Source organism: Eutrigla gurnardus, assembly GCF_963514095.1.
Source record: "Eutrigla gurnardus genome assembly, chromosome: 12".
Taxonomy (NCBI): Eukaryota; Metazoa; Chordata; class Actinopteri; order Perciformes; family Triglidae; genus Eutrigla; species Eutrigla gurnardus.
The window spans coordinates 20295642-20318055 of NC_139926.1; the positions used below are offsets into that span (position 1 = coordinate 20295642).

General features: G+C 42.7%; 2 protein-coding genes across 3 annotated transcripts in view; one reads left to right on the top strand and one right to left on the bottom strand.

Moving 5' to 3' along the window:
* hs6st3b (heparan sulfate 6-O-sulfotransferase 3b) overlaps window positions 1-16781 on the bottom strand; it is a 52135-nt gene extending 35354 nt beyond the window's left edge. The window contains exon 1 of the mRNA XM_084022172.1: window positions 16180-16781. Coding sequence (XP_083878298.1) covers window positions 16180-16724 — 545 coding nt within the window. The 5' untranslated portion in view covers window positions 16725-16781. The remainder of the gene's footprint in view (window positions 1-16179) is intronic.
* Window positions 16782-18856: 2075 nt separating this feature from the next.
* Window positions 18857-22414, top strand: part of uggt2 (UDP-glucose glycoprotein glucosyltransferase 2) — a 33269-nt gene continuing 29711 nt past the window's right edge. Inside the window, exons 1-6 of one of the 2 annotated variants that reach the window (XM_084022156.1) lie at window positions 18857-19197; window positions 19328-19509; window positions 20078-20160; window positions 20268-20398; window positions 21197-21309; window positions 21497-21674. In XM_084022156.1, the coding sequence (XP_083878282.1) occupies window positions 19385-19509; window positions 20078-20160; window positions 20268-20398; window positions 21197-21309; window positions 21497-21674 (630 nt within the window). In that variant the 5' untranslated portion in view covers window positions 18857-19197; window positions 19328-19384. The remainder of the gene's footprint in view (window positions 19198-19327; window positions 19510-20077; window positions 20161-20267; window positions 20399-21196; window positions 21310-21496; window positions 21675-22414) is intronic. The other variant, XM_084022155.1, reaches the window with a different exon arrangement.

Here is a 22414-nt window from a genome sequence, read left to right on the forward strand (position 1 = left end):
GATCCTCCCTGCTGTTGCTCCACAGATGATGAAACCTCGTCAGCAGCAGTAATGCGGGACTCGCCATCTTTTCCGGAGCGACTGGGGAACCCTCCTCTCCTCTCATTCAGTTCTTGTGCTGCTCAAAGTCTGATGAATCGTAATTACTGTATGTGAGAGTGCCCGAACAAACAGCTGGGCTGATTAGATACAACGCCGCGACGTGAAATAACCTTTGTCGGCGTTCTCACGGCGATGCACGCGAGGAAGCACCACACAGAAGTGACTCCTCCAAACACTCACACCTCACTTTCTTTACCGTGGCTGCACCTTTGTGGCTCTCGTGGGGCTCGAAGTTGTGATTTTGCAGCTCAGCAGAAAGTTTTTAACTGCTCCATACAGTCTATATGACTTTAATCCATACGTACCGGGGCTTGTATCAGCAAATGTCAATGCACTTCTCACCACAGCAGGGTTCTCTGAATGAGTCCATGAAAAATGGAAGTGCAAGTGTGGAAATGCCTGATCCTGGCATTACACATGAGAGCTGAAATCAATTAATTGATTAGTTGATTGACAAAAAGGGGAGTCTGCAACTATTTAGCCAATCAACTAATCGTTCCAGTTATGTTTCAAGCAAAAGTTCCAGTTCAAGCCTCTCTAATGTGAGGATTTGCAGCTCTTCTCCTAACCTTAACCCCAACCCAACAATTAGTTAAAGAAATGCTGAGAATGGAGGTAAAAAGGACCACAGCTAATGCTTTTTATTATTATTTATTCATTTGATGATTATTTTATTAGCCATGGTCTGTGGATTGTCTCAAAATTGTGAAAAAATGCCTCATAATTACTTTAAGCCCAAATGTTATTTAACTTCAGTTTGGCATTTTTGCTCAAAAACGTATAAATACTGACTTAATAATGAAATGTTTTTCCTAAATGTTTTTCAGCTGATTGATTACACAGTTAATCTTTGCGGCTCTAAATGAAAGCGATCGTTAGTTGCAGCCCTACAACCTAAATTGTTTGTAGAACACAGCACCCCAACTAAAATCATTTCACGGCTCACAGAAGAAATTATTAATTTGGTTCACACATTTCAAAGAAGTTGGCACAAACGTCTGTTTCCCCGCACTATGTGTTTTCATTGTGAAGTGTATAACAGTGGGACACTGCAGCGACCGACCTATTCTAATCACGGGTATTTATAAGCTCCAACCAATCTGACACAGGAAGAAAAGAAAAAACAAAAGGCTGTAATATCCCTGTGACTGCTCTGCAACCGTACGAGCTCTGCCAACACACCCGAGCCACGCTGCAGGGACAATATGCCACGGAGAAGCCCGGCCAAACTGTTTTCAGCCAGGAGAATGGAGGTTAACAGTAAAAACGCTGTTATATTTCAACCTTTATTCAATAATGGGCTGAGTTTTAGCCAATTAAGTGGCCTCGGCGTATGACGATTTCAAGACAATAATCTTTACCCTTTCTTCCCTCTGGCATTTAACACCAAGCACAATCCCAAAACAGATTGATCGCGCCTCACAGGGGAGACTTTATGCTACCTGCCTACCAATTACTCGCACAGGCTCCCTTCCTCTGACACACTCTCAGAGAAAGCGCACCGGATTGGCCGCCGGTCATGACAGAAAAGCTTAGCGGAGGTAAATTTGTAGGGCGGGAGAGCTGCCAGCTCCCGAACATGCGCCACACTCGGAGAAGACGGCCAGATTTATCGTCTACAGGCCTCTCAGCGTCCGTCCCGTCTCCGGTGGCTGACTGAAGACCTTGCTCGTCCAACAAAAACACTGTCAGAGATAGCTCAGCCAGCCGTGAAATTGATTTTGTATTAACAAACAAGGGGATCCGTTTCTCCCCGTACTGTTAATCAAATCATTTCGAGGAATGAGGGGAAGATGAGAGTAAAATCATTAACTCCCAACAGTAAATCAGGTCCCACTGCCAACCTGTTGTCCCATTAACCCCGAAACCTGTTCAATAGCTAATTAAGGCAATTACTTCAGGCATGACACGCCAGTTAATCACGAATGACTGGCCCATTTATAGTGGTGGCTTCATTACCATTGGCAGCACTCGCTGATTGTTCCCTCTTTCATTCTCCACACACACACACACACACACACACACACACACAAAAGCAAGAATACTGAGGATAAACGTGTCTGCTGGTCTGTCTCTCACCCATCTGCAGGGCGATTACTGGAATGGATGGATGGATGTAAAAAGTGCACCAGTTGTGTGTTTGGATTCCCGATGCTCTTTCTCACATAAGGCTTTGTCTTCTTCTGTTAAGCTTTGACGACTTGGCTTCCAGGACGCCTGTTAAAATAAATTATTCTCCAAAAGAACCCCAATAAGGTACACTGTTGACCATGAAGTTGGAGTATTTTGTTTTCAGACACAATCCTCTGTTTATTCCAATTTAAATGCACCGGTAATCACTTTTGATTACACTATGTGTCCCAATTACCCAGGTGAAATCAATTCATGCATAACATTCATTTGGCGCCATTAAAGACAAGACATTTGCAAATGATTCCAACTTGAGTGACCCTGTATTATTAAATGGAAAACTGTATCATGCACATGAATAGCTATGTTGATGTTCTATTTTCTCCCTGAAATGTCAGGAGAACACGCTTTAAAGGAGTAAGAAGACGAAGACGAAGAGCGGATGAACCCTGGCACCAACATCTTGCCCTCACCCTCCATCCCAGTCTGTCTGGAGCTGTCCGCGGTGCTGAACAAGACTTCACTCGCTGCCTAACAGTGTGATCAGTGTGCCCTGACACCTCCCTTGTCAGCAGTTCCCATCCCGATCCCGCTTGAGGGACTGACTCTGACGGATGGCGGCGCTGAAGAAGGCCCTTGTAGTGAACTGTCCTGAGTGGGAGTATTGATTTTCCTGTTTGTCTCTCATGACTGCGGCAAGGTGGAGGCTAGAGCTGAAATGACTCCGCTCGGCTCTGAGGGTCCAATTCTCTCAGTCCCCCCCCCCCGTAAACACAAGCTATACAGGACCTCCGGGTCTATTGTATATATATATGTGCAAGGTCATCTTGCTGAGGGAGTACTGGAGCCGGTTAGAGGCCGCCCATCCTCTCACTGTTAAATGTCACTCTCCCCGCTCCGCTGCACATCAATAACTGGCACTGGCACTGCAGGACACCCCCTTTTGGTTTGTTTCATTTCCATTTGCAGCCATGAATATAAATTTCTGGACGACCTGCCACTCTCGTCAACACAAGGGGGAATTTCATTCTGCTGCTCGTTCCACTGAGCAAAGGCCTTCCAAAATGCTCGGTGACATTAAAGCCATACTGTATATTTCCCGATAGCTCTTGCATTTAAAAGAAGAAAAAAAAAAAAGAAGGAAAAAAAATCAAATGCTCACCTTAAATGCACACTGCTGGCACAGCTTTGACTTTGATCTACTCCAGCAGACAACAAAGCAGACACATTTATTGCTGTGATTGCGAGTGCGGCGCGTTAATTAAAAACAGCAGTGGTTACCCTCGCTTAGACGTTGTTTGTCTTCTTAATGTGACAAAACACAGCCGCTCATCAAAGCAGGCGTATAAACAGGCGTCTGTTTGCTCTAACTTATCGAGCATCGGTGCTGCGGTCCTGGGGGAGCGTGATTCTGTGCCTTCCGCTTTTAAACAATTACGCCAGTGAGCGAGACACGTGACCTCGCTCGGTCACACTTTCCATCTCAATGTAAATGTCAAGACTGACGCGTCTTGTGCAAACACTCCCTGTGGACGGACCGGTCTATGGCGTGGCTTTTCACGTTCCGTCCACGCGACGGCGAACAGATGAGATGCAAAGAGAACAACGGGGGCATGAAGCGATGTTGATTAAAAGTCTACGGAGGAAATACAATTACCTCCTTATGGCGGCTTTGCGAGCGGAAACCGGCAGCCCCGATCGCCGGCTCAATCAAAGACGGAGCTGGAAGTCAAAAACCTGCACGCATTCAAAGGCACATGCAATTATAAAAAAAAAAATCCATACGCTGCTGACTATTTTGCAGCTTAACAATTGAAGCTTAAGTGTATGATAAGCTTTTACTTAAGCTTTCACTCGAGACAACCGGAGAGAGCCCTGCTGCACAAAGGCACATTAATGCACACACAGCCTTTAAACACAACCCCCTACTGGGAAAACCATTATCATGGCTAATGTCAGTTGTTAGAGGGTGTAGAGTGCAGCCTGTACATGTGTATCCGGGGGGGGAGAGTGGTAATCAGGGAGAATGTTGTCTGCCGTTTAAAAGTTTAAAAAAAAAGTTTATAAACGCTGTGCACAATTTGGAAAATGTGCTCTTTATTTAACTCAGGATTCATGAGTTTAAAAAGCATGAGCTTTGATTGCCATAGATTCAGCTTGTAGCCTTCGTTCTGGTTCACACAAGGTTTCCTCTCATTGCCCCCCCCCCCCCCCCCCCTGACGAAATATGATTCAAATCATCCAAAAACATTTGCTGAAAGGAAATAAGTGTCACGGGCGCATGGTTTGTGACACCCATGGCTGTATTCAAGCTTAAGGCCTTGTACATTTCAACGGGCAGAGGGCTCTGGGAACAAAACACAGTGGTGTCAGCAAAAAACAAAAAGAAAGTTGGCTCAACTTTTTACGCAACCCAATGAATCGCCATCCCACTGCATCAGCCAATCGGCCTTGTGTGAGGCTGCAAGCACACGTAGATTACTCTGTAATGTGGAAATTACCTTCGCTGCGATGAAAGACAAAATTAAAATCATGTTATTATGCCTGAACAATAGGTCACATATGGAATGCATCCCTTGTTTTAATGCAGGGCTGTTTTAGAAGCTAGATGATGTGACTCCAACACCACACAAGGCTGTGACATTGGATGAGGTAAAAAAAAAAAAAAAGAAGAAAAAAATACACAAAGGGCTTCCCAAGGACTTATTCCAAAGTCTCTCCAAACCCCTCCTCTCGGATATTTTCTTTGCCTCTTACTTTTTCCTGCAGGAACATCCCCTCTTTACAGAGAAAATGGATGTGGGAGCGCTCAACAAGGCTGCTTTTTCGTGGACCTGGATGGATTGCATGTAAGCGATGAGATTGGTTTCAGTGTTCCCCCGTGGACTGAAGCCTTTGGTGTTTGGTGATAAATGCCTCCTGTGTGGTAATACAGTGTGATTAACGGACACAGCCCAAAGCCTGATCCCTCCTCTCCCTGCTCACCGCACCTGAATCAATCATCTGCACCGAAAGGCCACAGTCTGGTGCCGGAACAGCTGCTTGGAGCTCAGCTCCCTCCGTTCACACTGGAGGACGGAGGTGCTCATAATGTTTTTGTCCAGCTGAAAGACCCCGGAACCTTACAAGGCAGAGAACGTACCGGGAACCCCATCATGTATGTTCCTTGGATGTGCTTTAAACATATTTGCAGATTCTAAGAGTTTTAAGATTTGTTTGACTAGATGTATGAACTATTATAGATATTATTCCTCAAACTTTGAAGCATTTTATGAAGAATGAATAAATAATGTTGATGAATGAATTCATTTGAAAACTTTCCACAGATACCCCTGGCATAATACCAGACCCCACTTTGTCAATCTCTGCTTTAGGAGACTTTTAAAGACGGCGAATATGAGCATATTCTGCTCATGCACAATTTTAAAATACTGTAGGCTAATTGCAGTCTAATTGCAAATTAAAAACGCTCTGGTGAATCTTACTATAGTTCTGAATTAAAGGACTGTTTGCAGTGCTATATTTTAAGCCTATACCCTCCATAATCTGTTTTTATTTCATACTCTGAGTGTTTATATGCATGCTCTGTAGTAAATGTGTAAAAACAATGAAATACCTAAACCTATAAGCTTCCACCTTCCTGGTTCATCCCAGGGAACGGACACATCTGTCCGTTCTTGTGAGGCCGGGCTGATGAGGCAGGTTGAATTCTAAAGTACTCGACACGCGGCTACGCACGGATTAGCCGACACGATCAGATTTGATATTACAACCGGCATTCAAAAAAAAAAAAAAAGGGCTGCGGCAGCAGTTTTACAAATAGCCGCGGTGAAACCGTATCATTGGAGGGGAGATGATGGCCGTGGCACAAGCAGTCAAATCAATCCCTGAGTATTTCTGTGCAAGTCGATAGAGGATCCAGGTTGGGTCCATTAGTCATGTTGGCAACCCGCATCGCACTCGAAGGCCCGGAACGACCCTGCACCTTCGCTGCACGTTGTTACTAAAAGCTCTCAATGCACCCAAATTGGCTTTTCGCAGCACCGTGGCTTTAAAAGGTGCGTTAAAAAGAAATGCTAATACATCATATGTCATTTATATACATTGATTCAAAAGGCATAATCTGCTTCTTGATGACAGTGAGAGGGGGGGGAAAAATCCATTAGCTGATCATCCATAGGTACCGCTCAGAAGGAACAACTCCAAGACACTTTATATTGTTCCTCTTCTGCAAACTTGTTATGATTCACAGACATGCCCGGGATTACAATGGAGGCAAATGCCTCCAGTGTTTGGACAGTTTCTCTCTCTCGCCACCGTCGGAGAGAAAGACAACACATTCACGGCTCTGCTCCTCAACATAAGGGGGGGAGGCTTCCACAGAATGATGAATGAAGGAGAGTCCAGCATCCACAGCATTATAGGGTGGAGGGGAGGGAGGGGGGGCTGATATGAGGGGAAGTGATCCCTGGATTTGGGAGTGGGATTTAAAGCTCGGTTTCGTAGCCGTTGATCGAGCACCTCGAGAGGACTGTTGAGGGGGGGGACATTGGATTCCAGTGATGAGGTTGATGTGCTGTATCACAACATGTGCCGGGACATAATGCTATTTGTTCCACACCAGCACTCCGTGATGCCACAAGATGCGACTCCACTCTCGAGGACAGATTTTTTCAATCCATACGTATTACACTGCGGCCCGGGACCCAATTTATACTGCAATATTGTAGGTGGTTGTGAACATAAATTGAATTAAAGAGGGAGATACCTTTCCAGTGGGAAATAAAATACAAAAAACACATGATTTTAAAATATACGGATGTTAAAATACATAATAGTCAGGCATAATTAAAGATAGATGGGAATTCGACTCCCCTAAAGAGTTGCCTTGTTACGCGATTCATTTTCTTCCATAAAGGGTTTTGTATTAAACGACATGTCGAATTAACCAAACAAGTGTCTGTCTGCTCATCGCTGCGCGCTTAATAATTAATGTGACTGACGTGATTAATGTACACCGCCGATCAAATATCCATGATGATTCTGCAAAGTAAAACAGGACCCCGGCACCTATTTATAAATGCAGGAATTTAAGAGGCAATCTGGACCGCAATCTGTTCAGTGAGATTATTCAAATGTCTCCTCACAGCGAGTCTGACTGCCGCCGCAGCATGGGGGACGATGCAGAGGACGCCCTGCAATAAAGATTTTTATTGATTGAATATATTCCATTTAATGCACATGTCGTGGCTGATCTTTACTTCAATGTGCCTTCATCTAGTGAAGCCATGTTGTTACATTTTGACATGTTTCACCTCGACGACAACATCAAACCATCGGGCGCTTTAACCCACGCAGGAGCTTAGTTGGTGTGAAGGTGACTCTACTTGTGCTTACACTTTAAGTGTGCCAGGTGCTCAGTCAACCTCTGAATTCAAATTTGGGAGCGCTGCGAAAGGCAGGCAGCCTCAGCGAGCCTCCCCACAGTATAACTTACCTGTCACCGGCTCGCCCCAGATAAGGACAGATGACCTTTCTCTAGTTTGTTATAATAAATCAACTCCAGGGGTGGTTATTCCTGGCACGGTCCCCTCGTCAGGCCTTAGAGGTATCAATTGAGAAATAACACAGCCAGGTAGCTCATCTTTCCCACATGTTTGATATGTCCATCTGTCAAATAAAGACGTGACATGGACACACAGGCAAGGAAGTTCCCCCCATGAAGGCTAACCAGGTCTGCACTCATTGTTTGTTTGTTGAACCCCCCCAAAAATATGTGAAGCTTTAAGCTTTAAATATGTTAAATTAAGCTTGAATCATTATATGAAGCACCCGCTTCTCCTCTTTTTGCATTTCAAAAGCGGTGACACTTAAAGCCTAACTGGTTAAAAGAGGCCAAATATTTCTGCAACACAAGCACAAAGCTGCACAAAGCCAACAACCAGTATCTTCAAAGCGATATTCATGAGCCTACTGATGAGACAGCTCTTGATCAGCAAACACTAAAGAATTCATGGTAGGAATCTTCAAGTTTTGCACAATTACGTTTTTTTTTTTTTATGGACTGTTTATAGTAGAGAACTAGAATGTTCTTTTCTCAATTAGAGGGGAAACAGAGCCAAAGTTAATTGCCCCTCTGATAATAGGAGCATTTGAGCAGGCCTCTCAGGGACATTGAACACCACATCTCTGAATCGCTGCACCAGCTCATTCACTCCCATCAAACTGATGACTACATTTAACTAAATCAGTGTGAGGGTGCTTTGCTTCTATTCTTTTTTTCCCCCCTTTTTTTAACTTCAGTCTAGGGTGTGATCTCACGCTGATCAAAAGCTGACTGGGATAGGAGTTCAGCTCAGCGACAGCACGCCTGGGATCTGAGAGCTCGTAAAGGCTCGCGGTTCGGAGTTACAGCGAGGAATTCATCATACGCGATGTGCACGGAAAAAACATTTCTGACGCGTGCCAAAAGTGTTCGACAGCAGAATTTCAGTGAGGAAATTGCGCCATCAAAATGAAGTAAAAAAAAAAGTGCAGATATTCCACATTTCTAAGTCTTAAAACCGGGGGTACATCCTTGCCAGCCACTCAAACCAAATGTCAACCTTTAATCACACTATAAGAGCTGAATCAGACAATTGGAGATTCATATTTGCCGGACCAGCAAGTATTTGACAGCGGCCTCAGAGACGCTACAAGCTGCTCTGGCAAGCTGCATGGTTTTCATTACCTAGAGTGGCTTTTAGAGAACGACGGTAAGCTCCGTCCATACTACATCTCAAACAGTTCCCGGCTAAATGGACAATGACAAATACCCATAACAACTCAAACCCGTGCAAAGCTTTTCATTTTGTCCCAATGCTAACATTGCGGGCGTCCTATAAGTGCTGGGTTATTCAATCAACGTGTATCGAACAATAACGTGCGGCGACAACTCGGGCCTCCATGGTTTGGTGCATCGTGTATCAAGCAGCAGATTTCCACATAGAACTAGGGCACTAATCTGCTTTCCAATAGAGTAGACATCACATGGCAAAAAAAAAAAAATTATAATCTTCCTAAAAGTGATTAAAAACTTCTGAAAACTGTGTACACACTCACACAAAGTACCACACATCTTAACGAAGATAAGCATTGTGTGATAAAATAAGAATAACGGAGAAGATCCCGGAAGATTGGAGTCCCAGTTTGTCACTTTATCTCAATTTAATGTCTTCCATCTTTCTTTTTTTTAAGCTGTATTAAAGTGTGCAGTGATTTACTTAAACTTAATCAATATTTATTTAAACCTTTTAGTTCTGTTTTTGGTCTCTACCGACTCCCGAGGGAAATATCTGGCTCGTTAGCTGATAAACGCTCCACTAAGTATCAATCATCTCGTCAAACGTTAATGTATGAGCTCTAAGTAACAAGCTGAGGTGGTTTGAGTTAAGCCTCTCCTCTCCCTCTTCAAATATATCACATCAGTTTGGTATGATGGCAACCAGCATCAGTACATTTAAGAGTTTTAATAGAATTTTAAGAATGGCAATGAGTAGAATTTATTGATTTTAAAATGGCCAGCCGTCTATTATTCCGGGTGCTATGTTAAACTAGTTGACAATTAAGTCTTTCTAATGAATAAAAAGCACTCTACATGTCCTCTTTCTAGGTTTTTGAATGACATATACTTCCTCAATCAGTCATTTTCCTTTGTCATGACGGTGAACAAGTGGGCGACACGCTGTTGCACGCTCCGTGGAGGTACCACTTAATTACCAAACCAACTGGATTACTGCTCAGGCCTCCCAGCAATGACGACTTGAATTAATGGCACATGAAAAGCTATCTCCATGCCTTGGAAGTCCGAGGCCTTGAGGGCTCCCACACCTCCACACATAATAAACACACCATCATTGTGATGAGCACTTCGCCTCCTGAGATACGACGAAAAACTGTAAATCTGCTCAATTTTCCCACCTTGGAGTTCATCTGTGTCCGGAGGGCATCCATTACCCCGCTGCTTTACTGTGTCTCATGGAGGTTGTGCACTTTCTCTTTTTCACTCAGAGAGAGGCTTCCGAATACACAGAAGAGAATGTGTGTGTGTGTGTGTGTGTGTGTGTGTGTGTGTGTGTGTGTGTGTATTTATCTTTCTGGCCACCGGGGGCAGCAGAAACAAGCTGTGGATAACATTAACACACGTCATCACCATTTAAACTGCTATGGATTATAACCGTTGTTTGTTTACACATCCAGATGTTACGGAGAGACATTATTAAACAATAAAATTATTAATATCGTCGTTTTTGTGTCCACCTGATGAATGTAAGCCCAATATTGACTCTCTTTTAGCTCTCATTTTGGTCTCCACCTACATCTAAGGGAAATTTCTGGCTCTTTTTCTATTAAATGCTTCTCGGTTTGATATGTTTGTTGCTAAACAGGCACCTTTTTTTCACGACACTATGAGAGCTGTGTGACAATGATATGACAATTTGTCAAACTCCAATGGAATGAACATAATGAGATATGATTGTTTTCTGCTATTTCCAACTATGACCTCAACCATGACAGACTGGAAAGCACATTAATAATAATAATAGTCTGAGAAAGTACCCACATATCGAAATGAAGAACTAGTGTTGGCAAAATATCAACTACAAATGTGCACCTTTATATCTCATCATGTTTGACACTCCCCCCTATGTATGATCTCAATAGAATATTATTAAAGCGTGTGGTAGACAGAGTGAGAGTGTGGTTCAGTGATCCAAGCTCTACGTGGTAGCCTAATGACCGAGCAGTAATTGCAGCCCTTTCTGCATCACTTATTATGAATAAAATATGATGTGGGGTGTTACTCAGCAAAGGATTAAGGCACGGCGTTGGTGTGCCATGTACGTAATAACAGTCTATTACTGCTCCGGTAGGGTTATTGTAGAAACTAAAGGAATGCAAATGTGTTATGTCTTTTATGATTGGTCGATAAAACATGCTGTATACAGGGGCTTTGATATACAGTCACTGCCATTCATTACTTCTCCAACTATACTGACTGGCGATAAAGCACACCTTCACCTTCCAGAGGACTGACAGCAATTAGCTATATGATCACTGTAAAGTAGCATTAATTTAACGTACAGCAACTTCATATCAAAACAGTTTCTGTCCATGAGGTCATTAAAAAAGCAAATAATTTAGTAATCATCAAAAAACATACTATAGTAATTACCATTGTTTGTTCAATATGCACAAGTTTCACAGCTTTTCAGTGCAATGTGACATGTAAACCTAAACATCCTTATCAGAGGACGTCCTCTCTCTCTCTCTCTCTCTCTCCTCTCTCTCTCTCTCTCTCTCTCTCTCTCTCTCTCTCTCTCTCTCTCTCTTCGAGTATCGTAACAACGTCCATACTGTGTTCTTGTTTAGGCTTTGGTGTCTTTGTACTTGTGAACTGAGCATTCATTATGCATAAGCAACAAGAAAAGCTGCTAATGAAGATTTTATAATTGAAAAAAAAAAAAAAAACTGCAACATCAGCATATGCATAATATTACCACGAGGCCACAGTTAAAAGAGGAACAACTAACAGGAAATGAAACAGGAGCAAAATAAGTAGGTAGATATATCGTCCAACACTCCAGACTTAAAGAGTGTTCGTTCATCTTATTGGTCTGAATGTTTATGGCCTTTATCCAAATCATACATTTGTGGACCTTGAAAGTGAATGAGGGCGAGAAACGAGACTCCTGGGGACACAAATGAGCATTAAATGTTAACTTGGTTTCGCTGCCTCAGCTTCGTGTTTTGAAGTCAATGTTGTTTGTACTTTCGAAACCCAAATTGCAACTAGAAAACGAGCAAAACAAGCATTCTGCAGACTGGCATGGGAGCAGCCTATTTAGGTAGATGTATCACCAGAGAGTCACACAGAGGTTTTTACCATGTGAACAGCGTTTCCCTTCTTTTTCATGATGGTATTTGTTGACTTGGGTGGTCAGCTGCTACGTACAATTGCTTGCAGGGATAAATAAAGTTGCATTGAATTGAACTGCAAAGAATGAATGAATCCAGGGAGGCTCCACACCTGACCATTGAGGAGTTACGGTGGAACATATTCACACTAAAACCTTGTCAGGTTTCCTTGGCCAATGACCTAACTCTCACCCAATTTCATTGAAATCTGTTTTCTGCTATTTGAGGCATCTCGTAACTCATAACCTCCATGTTGGAGGTGATAACATGAATTTGAAGCATTAAAAATAAATGTGAATTTCTTCAGCGAGGAATGCGCCGCCTCGAGATCGTTCTTGAACTCGAACAAATATACATAATAGGTGCGCTGCCAAAGTGAGACATTGCTTTGCTACATTTCTAGAAATGTAGTCAGTAAAACTCAAATCGGTCCAAAAATAATGCAAATGTATTAAATGTCACCACGATATCACATTTTCAGCTAAACACACTCTTAATTCAGCAGCAATGCATAACAAGAAGGATGACATTGATGAATACTTAATTTTCAACAAAAACATCCCTTTTTCACCTTTTTTAGTTTCAATGCATGTCAACCATCTATGAAATATAGTTTTCTAATAACCCTCACCAACTGGGATCCCTGCCGTTTATCTCACAGGTGCTTCATTCCATCCTTCCATTTTTTAATCTTGTCAATCAATCTGTTCCTAATTACTTCACATCACTGTTTCTGCTTTAATTAGTGCTTTTTAAAGAACACATTTTTGAACCAATGTATTTTGGGTGCTCGGGGGGCTCCAGTCAAAAGCACCCAGTTGCAGCGTATTTATAGCAGATAAAACAAAATAGATAGACGGAATGTTAATTTAAAATACCACACTATCAGGGGTGGGGGAGGGGTCACTTTAAAGGAGACGGACATATTTCTTAATTTTCTCTGTCTATTTTTAATTGACCAGTGTTGGGACTAATGCGTTACAAAAGTGATGTAATTACTGTTATGCATTGCTTTTTGCTGTAACACGTTAATGTAAGGCATTAAAAAAAGTCATATTTTACTCGGTACAAATGTCAGTAACATGCGTTGCAATGCATTTTAACACATTTAAGCTACATTTAGAATGCCAAATACATATTTCAGGTTATTTTGGTTACTTTGAGAGTAACTTAAAAGTAATACAATAGTAGTGTAATGCCTTACATTTCAAATACAGTAATATTATAACGTAACAAATTACTTTGAAACAAGTACATAATGCATTAGGTTTTTGAAGTAACTTGCCCAACACTGCGTTTGCCGCAATACTGAAATTAACCTTAACTTCTAAAATAATCCTTTTTTTCTACAGTTGATATTAATAACATAATAAAAAGTTTTGTTTTTTCTAGTTTATTGTTGGGGTCCCTGCACGCTAAATAAGTCATGTGGGATAAACCCCATTTTCAGGGGAGAATGTGTAATAAATAAGAAGCTCGGAATCAGCAGCACGTGTTTCGTCTCGTCTCTGAATTGAACTTAAAAACAAACCAAGCTCACAAAATGTTCTCGCCTCAGCTGTCGCATGAATAACAATGAGATATATTTAATATTATATGACCAGCAGGGGACACTTCCAGAAAAGTGTTGCTGGTCTCATACGCAAATATTCTGTGATTGAACTGATTAAAGTAGCAGTACTGTGATAATAATACATACATTCAAACCCAGACAACACTGTTTTATTCAAAGTGTGTAACGTATGTTTGGACTTCAGGCTGTATAGTTTGATAATCAAATTTCCTCACCCTGTAGCCGTAACAATAAAGCTGTGTTGTTGTTGTTTTTTAATCTCAGTGAGATCCTGTCTGCACCGGGATGGAAAAATAATATTGAAGTGAGAAACCGAATGAGCTAATTTTTATTTTGATGGAAAGCAACATCAAATATCTCTCCGCTACTGACCTACGACCTTTGAATACACATGCATACCAATTCTGAGGACCCAATATATCCAGTCCATGACGTACGTGAGTTCATGTTGAAACCATGGTTTTGTGACCCGTCTGTCTGATTCTATCTGAGTCAGCTAATGAACATGTAACAATCAGCAATCATTTCTAGCTGGCCCTCTCCTGAAACCGCCTGAGAGGGGAAAACAACCTGCTCAACAAGCCGCCGCCATGCAGCAGACAAGGTAACGCCGCGACGCTCTCCGCAAAGCAACTTAAGAGGACAGCACTTAGAGGTATGTTTCTCCGGAAAAAAGCCCCGTTGCTCTGCCCCGCTCCACTTCTCCCCTGAATGACAGCACACTCACCGAGGAGCCGCGCCGTAGGACACACACACTGATCTAGTCTGACACGCCTGACCTTTCCTGAGCCGTACGGGCCCGGCTCGCCGTGCGGCGGTGCCCTGCCCGGTTGAAAAGGCCATGCGATGCCACGCAGGCAATGCCACAGTCTCTCACCTCAGCCTTTCTGCCAACTCAGGAGCTGGCAAGGTGAAAGCCCGGGACTCCTGAAAGACAGCCGCTCTATCTGAGAGGCTCTCAACCACAAAACAAAAGACATGCTGTCTGCATTTGGCAGTGATGCACGATTTGGTATTCCCCCTTAAAAGTTTTTTTGTAACGATTATTTATTGCAAAGTATGCATTCTACTCTACAAGGGGGTACTATTTCGCTTTGACCTCATACCATTTAAGATATCTTAATTTGCGCATTGCTCATACACGAAGCGATTACGACAATAAAATTTCCATAATACTATAAGTCATTGCACTTAGCGAACGTGGCTGCGTGCAGTGGCCGGGCAGCGAGGGGGTCTTGACGTAGTGCGTCTGCCAACAGTCTTGGTGGAAGCCGAATTATCTCAGAATAGACGCTGTGGGAGCCCACTACAGAACAAGGGGCATGGGAGGACCAGTAAGTGCAGAGTAGATGCTGCAGCTGTGAAATGAAGAGCTGTCGCGTCCTGTGAGCACTTTCCTGAGGAAAGGAAACACTTGGCACAGCAGAAATAAATCATGCGCTCGTGTACTCTGGTGTAAGATCGCATTTTGTCAAAACAGAGAATGGGGATTGTGGGGGCCCTTCTGCGACAACACATTTGGTCAGTGCTTTTTTTATATTCTGCATTGCATATTTGAGGATGTGTAACTGACTAATAAGCTTATAAAGCACTATTTTAATGAATAACCCAAACTATAATCCAATTTTAAGGATTGAGTGACTCCAGAGGCACGAACTGCACTGGAAAGTACACACATACACACACACATTGCTCATGCACTGAGTAGCTCATTACAACGTGCCCCCCCCCCCCCCCCCCCCTTCAGTAATTGTACTGCATCTCTATCATATTAGTAGAAGCGATTGCAAACGTCTTTTCTGCCGCAATTACAACAAAAAACAATTGGAGAGATAATCAAATGAACCGGTTCTACTCGTCCGTGCGTGTAAAACATCTTAGGATAATTTGAACCTCAAGACGTTGCGATAAGACAGCAGCGCACCTGTTCTGAAAGTGGACACCTCAAAGGGACTTATGGGAGGGGGGACGCTGAGACCAAGGGGTGCAGCGGGGGGGAAAGGGGGTTTGATTCTACTGCACAAATTAATCGGATCCCTCCTCTAACTTATGTCTGAAGGTCAAGCAAAAATAAAATATTATTAAATGTTGTTACAGCAGTTTAAACTATGATCCCCCCATCTCGCACAGTTGCAGGTGCACACCCACCTGCTTGCAAAGGGAGCCCTGATTGGTTCCTGTTCATGCCTTAAGGCTGTGCAAATTACCAAGCAGAAGCAAATTGGAGCATTTAAATGTATAATGGGGGTGTCTTGCATGCCTGTTGCTCTAGGGGCCCTAATGGTTGTGAGTGGGGGGGGGGATCAGAGCTTGTTTCAGCATATACCTGCGTTCAAACAAAACACACACACACACACACACACACACACACACACACACACACACACACACACACAGAATAGAAATCAAACATGTACCTTTTATTCCTCTGGGCCTCTTTCTTATCCATAATGACGGGCACACAGTTCGTGAGCTCGGTCCAGTCCGCGTGCAGCCCGCAGCTCCAGCCGGTGGAGAACCGCGAGAAGAGCCAGGACTCCTCTTTGCCCGGCCGGTGGCACGTGCACTTCTTCTGTCCCGGCTTGCAGTCGCACGGCTGCTCCAAGCGAATATTCCTCACCAGGTGTCTGCCGAAAGTGGTCCCGCCGGTCTTCTGGATGTGCAGAAACACGATCACGTCGTCCCCCTTGATGTTGAACTCCACGTGTCTGTCGAGGTCCCTCTCGGTGAAGTTGAATTTCGACGGCAGCTTCGGGGGGCTGTCGTCCTCCAGGTCCTGGTCTCTGTAGAAATCATCCGCGTCCTGGTACGGCGTGGAAAGTAGGCTCACCCCCCTCAATTTCTCCCCAGCCTTAAAGTAGCACGAATTGCTGCCGGCGGGACATATGTACTGGTAACCTATCATAACAAAAAGCACCGCCAGGACAGGGACCAAGATGAGCTTGCTGGATCTATCATCCATTATATCGAGATGGTGTCTTCATTCCATTACTGTGAATAATAAGTAGCAGCCCACGGGGCTCTTCGGAGGGGGGGATCGATACCCTTAATGATCCATGCCTCGGAAAGACTGAAGGTGCCTATTGTTTAGGTGCCACATGTTGATCGGATAACACCCTCCGGTAGCGTGGAAGCGCACCTTTTCTGGGGGGGGTTTCTGTCCGCCGTCTGCACTGCGCTGGAGTCCTGGTCCGGAGTCAAGAGTCATGGCATGCAAGTGTCTGTCGGTCCAACTTCTTCTACAGCCGGCGTAGCGCTGCAGCCGAGCGGGCGACTCCCATACTCCGACGGCAAGTTCAACAACGAGGCAGTTAATTGGAGTTTTTAGGTCTCTCCCCCTCCTCCCCTCCCTCCCTTATTTATTCTAGTCTTCTCTCCCAGAGATCGCAGGGTGGCTCACATCGGTGATGGACTTACTTCAGCGGGGAATGTGCACGCGGACTGTCGGGGCTGGATCCTCCTCCGGCAGCATCCTGCAGCGTCCTCGGCGGGCTGAGGCGGTCTGACTGAGCAGAGGATGCTGCTGCATCCGAGCCGAGATCTATATATATATATATATATTTATATATCTATATGCGTTAAATGCTCTCGTCGCGGTTGGGCTGGAGAAGTCTACATCCCCTCCCCGTCCATCCCACAATCTTGTTTAACACTAAGCCAGAAAGCCCCCACACGGACGCTGAACTGTGACAGCATGTATCCACATAGAAATACACAATCCGCTGCAACTTTTTTTTTTTTTTTTGAAGCGCAGTCATTCCAGTGTGACCTTTGATGTTTAAAGAAATACCTATTGAAATAGAAAAATCTTTTCTAGATTTCAGGGTTTTTTTTTTTTAAATAGCCGAATTTAAAGTCTAATATCTGCTCAAAAGACAGACTACTGTTAGAAGAGCCAATTAAAAGTGAAGCAGCTGCTTTCTCTGCAGCAATATAGCAACACAGCCACTGGAACATAAAATATTGGTGCATTGCCTTACTGGCGTGGCAGAGGAAAGTTGAGTTGTTGGCACGTGATGAAATTATTTAAATTAAATTAAGATCTATCTATTTATTTTTATTTCAATATGTATTGTGTTATTCTGTCATTACATCTCCTCATGTACTTAATTAAGCATTGCTATTTTTTTTTTTTTAATGAGTTCAGTTATTTTTTTTGATTAATTGATCAGTCATTTTATGTGTAGACGAGAAGTGTCAACAAGCCCAAATCAAATTTGCTATAAAATGGAGAAGGCTTTAAATTAACTTATTGCTTATAAGTGTTATCTGGCCTCGGGTTTAGAAACTTCAGGTTTTGTTGAAGCCCAATTCACATGCCGAGATCCAAAGAGGTGAGCTTTCACCAGGCAGGCAGTCCAATGAAAGATGCTATAGAATCTGCCTAGTTTGGAAAGTGGGTTTAATTTTTTTTATATATATATATATATATATATATATATATATATATATATATAAATCTAACAGATTATAAACTCAGATTATCCCAGTTTCGGTGCACATTTTCTCACAAATACACAAACGTCATGGAAGCCTGGTAGCCTACTGAATTCCTGTACAACTATTAGTGTATTATTCTTATTCATTAAGTTATGTGTGCTTCATATATTAGCCCATCAAAAACATTACGTCACACTGTAAGTATTAAATATTTAATTGAGACTCGGGCTGCCAGCCATATCAAGCTGGCTACTGACACGCCCGCGCGCACACAAACACACACACACACACACACACACACACACACACACACACACACACACACACGAGTAAAGTGTAGCTGCCTCGCGCGCCGGTGTTTGGTGGGGTAAACGTTTGAGCGTCATGCGTCTGCCTCTTTAGCTGTCTCCCGCGTTGCCAGAGTAAATTCCAACTTTGCCGGCGGGTTTCCCCAAACTTCACGCTCACCGTCGCCCATTAACGTCCCCGTAAACGAGTTGACAAATCGCGACTCAAAAATAATGATACGACACGATTTATTTTTTTCATTCGACGACACGAATAACGGTCAGCGCGAGCCGTGACAAAAATACGCGGCTTCCCAGCCGGCAACTAGCTGGCTAGCTAGCTGTACTAACTGGTCGTTAGTAGCCCCAAAAATACCGACCCCTTGCTTTGTATGGAAGCGCTCAGCATCACTAACACGGGAAGGATTTATTATTGGCAACGCAGGGACCAAGGAGATATGTATTGCTAATGTACGAAACGCTGTTACGTGTTCGTAGCAGGCGATATCTGTAGACTTTGTTCGTTAATGTACGCTAATGTTACGTTATTGTTTTCATTCACAACGAATGCTGTTTTACTTTTTATGCTACGGCTACGTTAACTCCAGTGGACTCTGTATATGCCCCCCCTCCTCCCCTTTGAACGTCCGTTCAACGTTATCTTATGAGTTAGTCTAGCTAACAAAACGCTCGACACGATTTTCGCAGGTAGCTATCATCTTCTGTTACGTTATACTCTTGGATTTCTGGTGGTTACACGTCTGGCGTCGAGTGCTGCGGTTTTGGGATAATAACTTCCAGTAAACTACGTGGCACTGGCACTGGCACCTCTCTCAAGGAACGGTGCTGTTTGCTCTCTGCCACTGTAGGTTCACGTTACGTGTCGTCGGGAATTATGAGGAACGTCATTGTTCTGTCACTGCTGCTGCTGAACGTACACCGTGTCATATCAGCACCCAAAGGCGTCACTGCCAGTCTAACTGCAAAGTGGAGCATGACGCCTTTCCTCCTGGAGACAAGGTACTCACCCCGGATATGCATACTGGTGTTCGGTACACACATCTGCAACGAACATGATTTTAATGGTCATAATTCCAAGCCCCCCTGAATGCACCCTAAACTCCTCTCTCCTGGGAGTATCTACCTCTATCTAAAATGTATTTATTAATCATGTATTTAATTAGTAGCCCATCTTTATTGTACCTAAATTCAACTTTCTAGCATTTAGTCATTTTGTGTTCTACTGCCAGGACTAGAATCCATGACATTGAATAATTTCTTTCTTTTTTAAACAAATCTTGAAATGAGTCTTTCATTTAAATGGTAACCATGTGTACTTTTTTAATGGTTGAAACTGTTGAATCTACACTAGAACATGTCTTCATCGTCCTCGTTGGGCCTAGGCAATAAATACAGAAATAATTTGAACATAAAACAATAGAGTTGTAAACTGATGGTTGTAAAAAAATAATTACAAGACAGTATATAATTATTATGTGGTTTGTAGCTTTAAGAGCGTTACTTAGGTACATACTGTGGTTACTCAATAATGCATTGCTGACTAAAATTTTCATCTACTCTTGTGCAGCGAGTTTATTGGAGAAGATGGGAATGAGAAATTCTGGCAGTTTGTCGACACTGTGAAAGAACTCACCGTGTACAAGCAAGGAGGTATGTTGCTTGGATCCAAAATTAGATTTTAAATAGATTGCTCTCTCGACAGGTGTGCTTCTCCCTCTAAGAAACCTCATAATTACTAATGTTGCTGTGTCTCGCAGAGTCTGTACGCTCCTACTACAACTTGATCCTGAAGAAGGCTGGCCAATTCCTTACGGATCTTCAAGTTAATCTCCTCAAATTTGCTCTGGCCCTACGCTCATACTCGCCAGCTGTTCATTCATCGCAGCAGGTATGTGGTGATCGAAATGGTACGGACTATTTTAAAACCTTTTCAAGAGCAGTGAGGGAATATTACAGTAGACAAGAGAGCCAGGCCCATTTCTTGATAGAGAAATTATATTGTCTGTTTATCTTATTCCAGGTTACTTCACAGGCCTTACTTGTAGTTTGGCTCAATTTCTTTGGCACAATCTGTGAAATACTAAACATCATTTAATACATGTCTCACAAAAGTTTTTGTATATCACTGTGGTTTCTCACATAATTCAAAAGTGGAAAGTTGTATTAATCGCCAAAGCATTTATCAACATGGACGTTGGGTATATTCTTGTTACTATTCAAGTTCTTTCATTTGATATTTTCTATTAGTTTTAAGTGCTTACTCTTATTTAGGGGAATATGTGAAAGGTACAGTGCTGAGAGACCTTTGACATTTTTTTTATTAGAACTAATATATTATTATATCATTATTATATGACGTACATTTTATATGGATAGTTCTCAGTTGGCTGTGAACTAAATTTGACTTTAATAACTGACACTTCTTTAGCCTTTCCATTGTCATGAAATCAGCAATGACAAGGAGGAATTTCACTGGTTGATGAAGTTCTCTAATTTAGAAAATGTGTTAAACATTTAAATGATTAATAGCTTTTTGCAGCTGAAATGACGGGTTGTGCTGTCGAGTGTATGCTCAATTGTTGGGGGAATGCTGTAGAAATCTATGATTTACCTTGGCCCATGTTAAACTAGTCCTGACCCTGGAAGTTTTGGCGTCATCTTGTTCCTCCTTCATGATTTTTAACAGATAGCCAGCGATGAACCTCCGCCCGAGGCTTGCCTTGCCTTTGTCTCCATCCATGGTCAACATAGCTGCAGCACCAAGGACATCAAGAAGCTCCTGAAGGCAGCTGCAGGCAGGTAACACAGAATGGCACTTTCTTCCCCTTTGTGGAAAAACTCAATCCGTAGAAAGACACAATTACACAATTATTAAATTTTGCTTTCACGGACTCCATTTTTGCCAGTAATGAATGTTTTTTTTGTTGTTGATCCAAACCAATTTATTTATGAAATTACTTTTACGCACTTTCTGAATGTTTTTCAGGCCAAAACCATATTTGTACAAGAACGATCACACATATCCAGGCGCCAACAAAACAGATGTGCCAGTTGTTGTCCTCTATGCTGAGATTGGAACCAAGAAGTTCACCGTGTTTCACAAGTTGCTGTCAGAGAAGGCCGGAGAGGGCACGCTTATGTATGTGCTGCGGCATTTCGTAGCGGTGAGTAGCAATGCTTTTGCAGCCTTTTTAATGGAATGTTCCACTAACTGAATGTTTTTTACAAATACGGTGGGTTCCTGTTAGTCTGTGAAAAATGCAGCTAGTGATCTAACTTGCGTTTGTACCTTCTGTTTTTCCCATGGAACAACTCTGTTAGGTTTTAAAGGATAAGTGATATTCTTTAAAGGCTTGTGATATTCTATATATTTTTTACTGTCAACAAATCCGATGAAAAGATCAAAACAAACAATCTATCCTGACAAATATTGCCTGTGCAGCCAAAGCCAAATATAACTTATCCCTCTAGGCCTCTGTTGTTTCATCTTTATTTTCACGGATTGCACTTTTGCAGTGACATTATATTCCTTTTGGTAGATTCCTCCAAATCAAACTGAAAAACAGTGAATCTCAAAGAGATGCAGCTACCCTTTTAATGCAGCAAAAGGTGCTTTGCTTTAAGATGCTGTGATGTTGAAGAAAAGCAGAGTGTGTGGGTGTGAAACACTTCTGATTGTGCCTGTGAAAGCATGAGGCAGTGCTTTGAATCTGAGTGACATCGGTGTCATGGTTCAATGTCAGTGAATCTGCTGCTGGATGTGCGTGTGCTTCTTGTTCCCTCTGTTAACACGTGTTATAGATTGTGACTTTCACTGTGGTATTAAAAAAAAAATCCCTTCTCGTAAACAGAAGAACATTACTTGCTGATCTGTGCTCAGTGTTAGAGGATATTATTGAAAACC